At 52.7% G+C, this 10,943-nt stretch overlaps 1 protein-coding gene across 1 annotated transcript in view; it reads right to left on the minus strand.

The window, feature by feature from the left end:
- LOC142472332 (kinetochore protein Nuf2-B-like) overlaps positions 1-8,669 on the minus strand; it is a 34,434-nt gene extending 25,765 nt beyond the window's left edge. The window contains exons 1-3 of the mRNA XM_075579382.1: positions 8,605-8,669; positions 5,620-5,716; positions 4,007-4,069 (exon numbers count right to left, since the gene is read on the minus strand). Of these exons, the coding sequence (XP_075435497.1) occupies positions 4,007-4,069; positions 5,620-5,716; positions 8,605-8,669 (225 nt within the window). The remainder of the gene's footprint in view (positions 1-4,006; positions 4,070-5,619; positions 5,717-8,604) is intronic.
- Between the last annotated feature and the right edge of the window lie 2,274 nt (positions 8,670-10,943).

A 10,943-nucleotide genomic window follows, 5' to 3' on the forward strand; every position in this document is an offset into this window, starting at 1 on the left:
CCTTAAGGTCAGGATGTTAGAGCATTTAAGGCTCATAAAATTGAGAGACACTAATCATCCAGTCTCAAAACATTTCACTGAATGTGGTCAGGGAGGAATTAATAATTTTTCCTTTTTGGGGATTGAATCAGTTATTTCTAAATCTAGAGGAGGTGATCATATCAACCTTCTGGACCGTAGGGAGGCGTATTGGATCTTCACTCTCCAAACGCGCTTCCCTATGGGCTTGAACATTGACTGGCAACTAACACATTTTTTGTAAACATTTTTATGATAGACGTATTATGGTGTAATTAGTTGGTAATACAGATTAAATAAGACAATTGTCATTATATTGGACATTATATTCTTATCATTATAACCTTTGAACCTATGCCTTATCATGCAAATATTATGCTAATATGTAAGCTTAAATTGTTCTTTGATGTATCTTGTGGATAATACTTCATATTTTATAATGGTTGTATTTCCCTGGTTCCTATGATTTAGGTACACAATCTGTGTATTGCAGTATATATGTGTAATATGTCTTTAAATTTACTTTTCTTGCACATTTTTTTAATCATGTCTAGAGGTTTTTATTTTTAACTTTTTTTTTGTATATAACTTAGTTGTAACACAGCTAGTTTTTTAATCCACCTTGTTCATGTTTTTTCTTGATATAATAGTACCCTTTATTAAGCATTAGTATAGTTTAATATAGCTTTATTTGTTTATATATGCTTGTCCAGTTAGCAGCAATGTATTTTGTTCTGCTGGAATGGTCAATAAAGCTTTGTTATTGTGTTCCTATGTTTGCCCACATCCAAGATGGCCACACTGCCTTTGGTACTTCCTTTTGCCCTTAGATCGGCACTGAGTCGCTCTGTTATGACGTCATCAGGTTCTGATTTTTGTCGCGAAACGGCCCACAGGTAAGAGGGTATATAATGGATGTTATCACATTGTGTTTTATCCTTGAAAAAGAACGCTGCGACGTTCGAAATGCATTGGATGGGTCTTTTGCCACATTAAAGTGCCCTTTTAATCATTTTTTTGTCCTGGGTTCTTCCTGCTCCGTTTGTGCTGGTGCGCTTTTTGGTCTCCCTTTTCCCTGTATTGCATTGAGTAGCTGCACAGCCTGCATGCCTGCCCTACCAGGATGTGAGTACTTGTATATTTTTCAGGGGAACCTGCCAATGAGACTGATGGTGAGTGGGTTGCACCACACACCACCTGTCTTCAGGAGGATAGTACCCATTATATGACACAATAGGTACTATATCAATTGTTAGTACCCTGGTATAGTGGTCTGGCTTATTATCATTTTGAGATATACCTGCATTTGAGCGCTTCAGCTATTTTCCATCCTTACAGAACTATGCAGCTTCTAGACAACTCCTCCTTGTTTCTGCAATCAGCATCCCCTGCTCCTGCAATCACTGCAGCCTGGATGCCTCCTGTGCTCCGTCATTGGAGAAATTCCCTCACACCCCTGTCCTTTGATTGGCTACCCGCCCTTCTTATACTGGGCTCTCCCATTTCCTGATTGCTGAACATAGACTCAATTAATTGTGCTTGCCACAGCACCTCTGTTTGGCCTGCCTTGGCATAGCTCCCAGTTTCTGGCAGACTTCACCGCGCTGAAGCAGTTACATTGAAACCCTCAGTGTTTCTTGTCCTGTCTGCAGTCCCAGTTCCCAGTAACCTTCCAGTGGCCTCCACCACTCTCAGCTGTACCCGGCTATGGAGAGCTGTTCTGTGCTGAAGCTCTGGATCCTCTGTGCTATTCCTTCTGCAATCTTCCTGCTTCCAGTAGCATCCACTACTCACAGCTGTACCGGGCTAAGGGGAGCTGTTCTGTGCTGAAGCATTGGATCTCCAGTTCCTGTTTTTTGCTCTCTATGCTGAAGCGGCGCATTTCCTGCTCTACGCTGAAGCAGCGTAGTTCCAGTTTCCGTCTCTCTACGCTGAAGCGATAGTTCCAGTTCCTGCTCTACGCTGAAGCGACTTCAATTTTGTTTTCCTGATGATTACCTCAGCTCATGACCGCGAACTCCGCTCCTGTGCCGCCTGCCCTGACCCTGGCTTGTCTACCGATCACCCTACCTTCTCCAGTCCTGACCCGGCTATGTAATTCGCAACCCAGATCCGGCTTCGTGGTCTAATGTCGGTGTATATCTATCCCCACCTCAGCCCCGCGGTCCGGTCCAGGTTTGTGGTGAGCATAACCGTTACACATGCGTGTGGGGGTGCCCAGAGACTTTGTTTCGTTCCGTGGACACTTTCATTTTGTTTTCCCATCCCAGTACGTGTATATTGACTGTAATTGTGAAGTATTGTGTGTTTGTCTTAAAAGGAAATAAATTACAATTTATTTTACCCTCCTTGTCCTGCTCAGTCCAGAATCGCGGTATTAATTTGTTGGTAAGACCTGGGCTACCGTGACAGGGGGGAAAACACACTGAAATACCCGTCGGTAAAATGTCCCATTTCCCAGTCTCTTCACATCCTCTTTAATCCATCGTGAAATTGCTGCCGAAGCAGCCTGCCCATTATTGGGACCTACAAGGAGAACAGATTGTTGCAAGGATTTCCTAAATCTCTTTTTTGCACGTAGGCATTCAGAGCCCTAATTGCATCTAGAGGGGGCCATTTTTTTCTCTCCCGGTAAGCAGATTCAATGAGACGCTGAAGGAGCCATATTACAAGAGAGAAAGCCTGCTCAGTTTTACATGAGAAGATTGCGTACTGCAGGGGTGCAATCAGGGAACCTTGCCGTTCCTCGTGGAGACTTGCCATAGTATTCCCCAAGTGATGCACGCAAACACCACAAGTACCGGGGCAGGCGCAGTGCAAGGCGTGCGTGTGAAGAAGCGCGGAGATATAACATGAACGCTCAAGGAAGATCCTGATGGAAAAGGTGATAAAAGCTTGGAGCTCAAATGAACGCCATGAAACCGTGTAAGCCACTCAACTCGAAGGTGAATGATCCTTGGTCTGATCTGGAACGCGCTTTAATAAATCTAACAACCGGAGCAACCTGCTGATTGGAGAAGACGGCCCCAATGTTGCTACTTGTGCCGCTAAGGATACTGGTTTCAGCCCTCGAGCAAATCTACGATCTGCCGAATCGAAGCATCAGAAGCTTCTAGTCGTCTCTACCACCATATGGAGAAGTGTCTCCCACACATTCTTTACGTGACCTTTTTGTAGCGCATGTGTCACCGACACGTCCCGTTTTACCGCAGATGCCATAAGATACATCCATGGATGACCCCAATTTTTACTTCAGAAAACGTCCACGGGCTTCATACATACCAAGGGACACCGGTTTTGACCAATATAATTAGACCAATCATTGGTTTTTCGGTTAAAAATGCTTTTATAAATTGTAAAAAATAAAACACTTAAAAAAGGTCTATTTGTGGCAAATTCCACCCACAGCGCCCCGGTGCCAGCAAACCGAGAGAGGACCAGCGCCCCGGTGCCAGCAAACCGAGAGAGGACCAGCGCCCCGGTGCCAGCAAACCGAGAGAGGACCAGCGCCCGGACACGTCAAGAACTCAAACATGTGAAGTTTAAATAAAGATCCCTTTGCATGTGTTACATATACAGTATCTCATTGCATTACAACATGCCACACTCACCTCCCAGTCTATGCGTCCTTTCTATTTATTAGCTTACATTCAACTAACACGGAGCACAGAAAGTCACATAGCGGGTGTACGCAACCCAGCGAGGATAATCAGGAGACCCCCGGAACAGGCCTGTGCACCTATCCCTTCTCAGCAGGAAGAACGTACATTAGCAGACAAACCCTCATTACAGAGTGCAGGCAGTGCCATTACCCACAAGGGGCATTTATCGGGCAACTCGTCCCGTTACACAGGGGGCATTCATCGGGTAACTCGTCCTGTTACACAGGGTAATAATCTCAGGAAGCAGGGGGCATTCATCGGGTAACTCGTCCTGTTACACAGGGTAATAATCTCAGGAAGCAGGGGGCATTCATCGGGTAACTCACCAGCCTCTTGTTCTTCTCAGCTAGTTGGGCTTTTTGCTGTGCTGTCTTCTCCTGTAATACACCCTGAGAAGGGAAGAAAAACGCAAATCAGACGAGTCCCCAAATAGTCAGGAATATGCACAGGATGGAGTTACGTGGCACCGCCACGGGAACGTGCGACTACAGGTGGGCACACCGCTAACAGCGCCTACACTTTGATTTATATCACCGGAGGAGCTGGTGACGGGAGGGGGTAACCAGGCTAAGCCTGCTGGTTACCCCTGAACCCGTAGGGTCCCTGGTACCTCCATAAGCCGGGGACCCGGGATAATACATGCAGGTAAATAAAATGGCCCTGTTTTTCCCCCATTTCATGTTCCCTTAGCCCTAGAACTGTGACATTTCTTGTGTCAGTTTTAGGGGGGATATTTGGGTGGAAATACAATTATTTTGGTTGCAGGAGTTGGGGGGGGGGGACAACGTTGCTGGTAGTCATTTAATTCTCCGGTACGCAGGGCGAATTACACCGGGGCTTCCTTGTGTCCCCCAGACTCCTGGATTTCGAGCCCAAATATCCCCAAGTTATTTACCTTATAAGTATAAGGTCCCCCAAAGTATATTCTGTAAAAGTGCACTTTATATGGTGTTTTACGTTTACTGTAAGGTTCTATACAGACAGCCCAGGCATATGGTTAAGGTGCCAGCTAGTCTGCGTAGAGTCCATAGATGGAGGACTCGGGATGTTGTGAGGTGTCGGGTGCTAAGTGGACGGGACAGGGAGGAGTACAGGGTCTGGAGAACAGAGACCCCCTGGGGGGAAACCTTCTGGTCTGCTGGACGCAGTGGCGCCTGCCCAGTGGGAGGCAATGGGCTGGCTAAGGAAAAGATGGCGATCGTAGGTGCTTTTCCAATTGGCCAGAACATATGTCCCGCCCACGGGGTGTCCCGAGCTGGTTCAACACACCCCCTGCCTCTGACCTCATCAGCCAGGTGAGCCCTGCTCTGATTGGCTGCTGAGAATAATCCCACGCTCTGAGTGGCTGAAAGGCTCTGTCCATGTTAAAACATAGGGCATAGTAGTCTCTAAAAGGGGCTGCTGCAGATCAGAGCTCTCCCTCTCTCAGTCTTTTCAGACTTATAGTCAGTCTTGGGACTGGTCCAGTGAAGCGCCGGTAAGGTTTCCCAGGGGCATTGCGGTGCCAGGGTCTCCTAGCCAAGCTGAGGACTGGTTCTGAGGAGTGAAGTTACCTGTTATTCCAGCTCCGTGGAATGAACAAGGTCAGCCTTTGCTGAAGCAGGCGCCTTGCACCTAGGAAAGCCTAGTATTTACCCCCAGACCCCAGTAAGTGTGTATATTCTCTGTACTTTGTATTTCTGTGCGTTTCCGAGGTCTTAGCCAAATAAACCTCATTTTATTTCATTACCGTGTTTTGCCTATTTACCGATCCCTTAAATATAAATGGTGTTAAAAGTCCTGGGCAACCGTGACAGAGCTGTAATCAGATGTGTTTTAAGAACTTCATTTATCAGCATAAGGGTACGAATATATACAACAGCGGAGAATAAAAGTCCTTTTCTAGAAAGGATAAAAGCAGCAAGAGAAGGACCTGTGCCTCTGGATTCGGGTCACTCACATCTTGTGCTTGGTATTCCTGCCCTATTAGCTGCTGCAGGCTGTGGATGTCGGAAGAAAGAGCTTTGAACTCGGCTTGCTGCTCAGGGGGAACGGTCCTGTAACCAAGAGACGCGTCGGGTTTGCAGTGATTCGCTCCGTGCAGACAGGATTTATTCTAAGACTGGCACCAAATTGGGGAGAGGTGGGATTGGGGGGTTACTGCAGGTCGCCGGTGACCGGTTAGGGAACAGTTTGTAACAAATTTATTGGGTAGCTCAAAGTATCATGATCACCCTCCTAATGTCGCTTGATATCGTTTGTCTGGGTAACGCCTGTCCCCCCACCCGCTGGGTAACTTCAGGTCAGCACCACACATCACTTGGGAAACACCCCCCATCTCCCGTCACAGACCCGCCGGGTAAATGCAGGTCAGGCCCGCACACACCCCCGGGACACGCCCCCCCCATCTCCCGTCACAGACCCGCTGGGTAACTGCAAGTCAGGCCCGCACACCCCCCCGGGACACGCCCCCCCCCATCTCCCGTCACAGACCCGCTGTGTAACTGCAAGTCAGGCCCGCACACACCCCCGGGACATGCCCCCCCCCATCTCCCGTCACAGACCCGCCGGGTAACTGCAAGTCAGGCCCGCACACCCCCCCCGGGACACCCCCCCATCTCCCGTCACAGACCCGCCGGGTAACTGCAAGTCAGGCCCGCACACACCCCCCGGGACACGCCCCCATCTCCCGTCACAGACCCGCCGGGTAACTGCAAGTCAGGCCCGCACACCCCCCCGGGACACGCCCCCCCCCATCTCCCGTCACAGACCCGCCGGGTAACTGCAAGTCAGGCCCGCACACACCCCCCGGGACACGCCCCCATCTCCCGTCACAGACCCGCCGGGTAACTGCAAGTCAGGCCCGCACACCCCCCCGGGACACGCCCCCCCCCCATCTCCCGTCACAGACCCGCCGGGTAACTGCAAGTCAGGCCCGCACACACCCCCGGACACGCCCCCATCTCCCGTCACAGACCCGCTGGGTAACTCCGGGTCAGGCCCGCACACCCCCCCGGGACACGCCCCCCCCATCTCCCGTCACAGACCCGCCGGGTAACTGCAAGTCAGGCCCGCACACCCCCCCGGGACACGCCCCCCCCATCTCCCGTCACAGACCCGCCGGGTAACTGCAAGTCAGGCCCGCACACCCCCCCGGGACACGCCCTCCCCCCCATCTCCCGTCACAGACCCGCCGGGTAACTGCAAGTCAGGCCCGCACACCCCCCCGGGACACGCCCTCCCCCCCATCTCCCGTCACAGACCCGCCGGGTAACTGCAAGTCAGGCCCGCACACCCCCCCGGGACACGCCCCCCCCCCCATCTCCCGTCACAGACCTGCCGGGTAACTGCAAGTCAGGCCCGCACACCACCCCGGGACACGCCCCCCCCCATCTCCCATCACAGACCCGACCCGCTGGGTAACTGCAAGTCAGGCCCGCACACCCCCCGGGACACGCCCCCATCTCCCGTCACAGACCCGACCCGCTGGGTAACTCCGGGTCAGGCCCGCACACCCCCCGGGACACGCCCCCATCTCCCGTCACAGACCCGCTGGGTAACTCCGGGTCAGGCCCGCACACCCCCTGGGACACGCCCCCCCCCCCCCATCTCCCGTCACAGACCCGCTGGGTAACTCCGGGTCAGGCCCGCACACCCCCCGGGACACGCCCCCATCTCCCGTCACAGACCCGCTGGGTAACTCCGGGTAAGGCCCGCACACCCCCCGGGACACGCCCCCATCTCCCGTCACAGACCCGCTGGGTAAATGCAGGTCAGGCCCGCACACCCCCCGGGACACCCCCCCCCCCCCCATGTCCCGTCAGACCCGCTGGGTAACTGCAAGTCAGGCCCGCACACCCCCCGGGACACCCCCCCCCCCCATCTCCCGTCACAGACCCGCTGGGTAACTGCAAGTCAGGCCCGCACACCCCCCGGGACACGCCCCCCATCTCCCGTCACAGACCCGCTGGGTAACTCCGGGTCAGGCCCGCACACACCCCCGAGACACGCCCCCATCTCCCGTCACAGACCCGCCTGGTAACTGCAAGTCAGGCCCGCACACCCCCCAGGACACGCCCCCCCCCCATCTCCCGTCACAGACCCGCTGGGTAACTGCAAGTCAGGCCCGCACACCCCCCGGGACACCCCCCCCGCCCCCCATCTCCCGTCACAGACCCGCTGGGTAACTGCAAGTCAGGCCCGCACACCCCCCGGGACACCCCCCCCCCATCTCCCGTCACAGACCCGCTGGGTAACTCCGGGTCAGGCCCGCACACCCCCCGGGACACGCCCCCATCTCCCATCACAGACCCGCCGGGTAACTGCAAGTCAGGCCCGCACACCCCCCGGGACACGCCCCCCCCCCCCCCATCTCCCGTCACAGACCCGCTGGGTAACTGCAAGTCAGGCCCGCACACCCCCCGGGACACCCCCCCCCCCCCATCTCCCGTCACAGACCCGCTGGGTAACTCCGGGTCAGGCCCGCACACCCCCCGGGACACCCCACCCCCCCATCTCCCGTCACAGACCCGCTGGGTAACTCCGGGTCAGGCCCGCACACCCCCCGGGACACGCCCCCCCCCCCCATCTCCCATCACAGACCCGCTGGGTAACTCCGGGTCAGGCCCGCACACCCCCCGGGACACGCCCCCCCCCCATCTCCCGTCACAGACCCGCCGGGTAACTGCAAGTCAGGCCCGCACACCCCCCGGGACACGCCCCCCCCCCCTCCCATCTCCCGTCACAGACCCGCTGGGTAACTCCGGGTCAGGCCCGCACACCCCCCGGGACACGCCCCCCCCCCATCTCCCGTCACAGACCCGCCGGGTAACTGCAAGTCAGGCCCGCACACCCCCCGGGACACGCCCCCCCCCCCCCCCCATCTCCCGTCACAGACCCGCTGGGTAACTCCGGGTCATCACCGCAAATCCCAGAGGAAACTTACATGAGTTTCTTGATCTTTGTTTCCGCTTCCAGATTCCCTTTCTGCAGCTGCTGAATGTTCCCCATAGCTAATCTCTGAGGGGAGAGGGAAACACACCATCTCAAAACCAAGGGCAGGGGCAGTTACAGTCAGAGAGAAAGGTCAGAGAGAAAGGTCAGAGAGAAAGGTCAGAGAGAAAGGTCAGAGAGAGAGAGAGAGAGAGAGAGAGAGAGAGAGAGAGAGGTCAAAGAGAGGTCAGAGAGAGAGAGAGAGAGAGAGAGAGAGAGGTCAGAGAGAGGTCAGAGAGAGAGAGAGAGAGGTCAGAGAGAGGTCAGAGAGAGGTCAGAGAGAGAGAGAGAGAGAGAGAGAGAGAGAGAGAGAGGTCAGAGAGAGAGAGAGAGAGAGAGGTCAGAGAGAGAGAGAGAGAGAGAGAGAGGTCAGAGAGAGAGAGATTTCATTCAGAATGGCAACATCTGGAAAAACTACTTCGAGGACCTTTACCAAGAAATCCCAGAAGAAAACCTGACGCAAGAACAAAAACAAATCCTCACCAAACAAACATCACTGGAGAACACTATAAAAGATAACCAAAACCCCCTGGACATACCAATCACAATCCAGGAAATAAAAGAAAAAATACAACTAATAAAAACCAAGAAAGCCAGCGGACCAGATGGCATTCTACAAGAGATGCTGAAGTATAGCAATCCATCTATACAAGAAGCAATACTGAAAATGTTCAACCTGGTCCTCACTACTGGCTACTTCCCTGAACTGTGGAACGAAGGACTGATAACCCCTATCCACAAGAAAGGAGACAGGATGGACCCATCCAATTACAGAGGAATCTGTGTCAGCAGCACCCTGGGGAAACTGTTCAACAGCATCTTGAACAGCAGAATCCTCACCTTCCTGACAGAGCAGAGTGTACTGAGTAAGAGCCAGACAGGCTTCCTGCCAAACCACCGCACCACGGATCACATCTATACCCTACACAGCCTGATCAATAAACACGTCCACAACACCAACAAGGGCAACATCTTAGCTTGCTTTGTGGACTTCAAAAAAGCCTTCGACTCCATCTGGCATCCAGGCCTATTGCTGAAAATACTAGAGAGCGGAATAGGGGGTAGAACATACGACACGATCAAAAGTATGTACTCTGAAAACAAATGCTTTGTAAAAGTAAATAACAAAAGGACAGACTTCTTCCATCAAGGCCGTGGAGTTAGACAGGGCTGCAGCCTGAGTCCCACACTGTTTAACATCTACATCAATGAGCTCGCAGCAGCCCTAGAATCCTCCTCAGCACCTGGGCTCAACTTGGCTGGAACTGAGATTAAGTCTCTACTATACGCAGACGACCTGCTCTTGCTGTCTCCAACAGAACAAGGCCTCCAACAGAAACTGGCAATACTAGAAAAATTCAGCCAGACCTGGGCACTCTCTGTGAACCTAGAAAAAAACAGAATAATGGTATTTCAAAAAAAATCAAAAAAACATCCAACCATATCTCAATTCACACTGGACGACAATGCACTGAAACAGACAACGAGCTACACATACCTTGGTCTGACAATCAGCTCATCGGGGAAATTCAACCTGGCCATAAATACACTGAAGGAGAAGGCCCGCAGAGCATTTTATGCAATAAGGAAACAGATGTACCACCTCAAACCACCAATAAGAATCTGGGAGAAAATATTCAACAGCATCATCACACCCATCCTTCTGTATGGCAGCGAGGTGTGGGGCCCTGTAACATACCCAGACTCCACAAAATGGGATACCAGCCCAACAGAAATACTGCATCTGGAATTCTGCAAATACCTTCTCCAAGTACACAGGAGTACATGAAACAATGCACGCCGGGCTGAGCTGGGCCGCTTTCCTCTGCTGCTCACGGTACAGAAGAGAGCACTGACATTCTGGGCTCACCTAAACACCAGCCATCCACAGTCTTACTGCTACAGAGCAATGCAAAGTCAGGACCTCCTCACTAGACCCTGTGCCATCAAACAACTTGTCCTCTCACTCCAAGGACAAAACCCCACACAGATTAACAACCTGCCGAAAAAAGAAATCAACTCAATCGCCAACGAAATGAAGAAGCAGTATGTGACAAGATGGGAAAATGATATCCAACGCTCAAAGAAGCTGGAGACCTACCACAGCCTAAAGAGAGAATACACTCTGGCACCCTACCTACTGAAGGTAAAAGACCCAAAACAGAGACAGACCCTGAGCCAGTACAGAATAAGTGCCCACAGCCTAGAAATTGAAACAGGCAGGCACAGACAAAACTGGAAGCCCCGGGAGATGAGACTGTGCCAAAGATGTGAACTAGGTGAGGTAGAAGA

Source organism: Ascaphus truei, chromosome 1, assembly GCF_040206685.1.
Source record: "Ascaphus truei isolate aAscTru1 chromosome 1, aAscTru1.hap1, whole genome shotgun sequence".
Taxonomy (NCBI): Eukaryota; Metazoa; Chordata; class Amphibia; order Anura; family Ascaphidae; genus Ascaphus; species Ascaphus truei.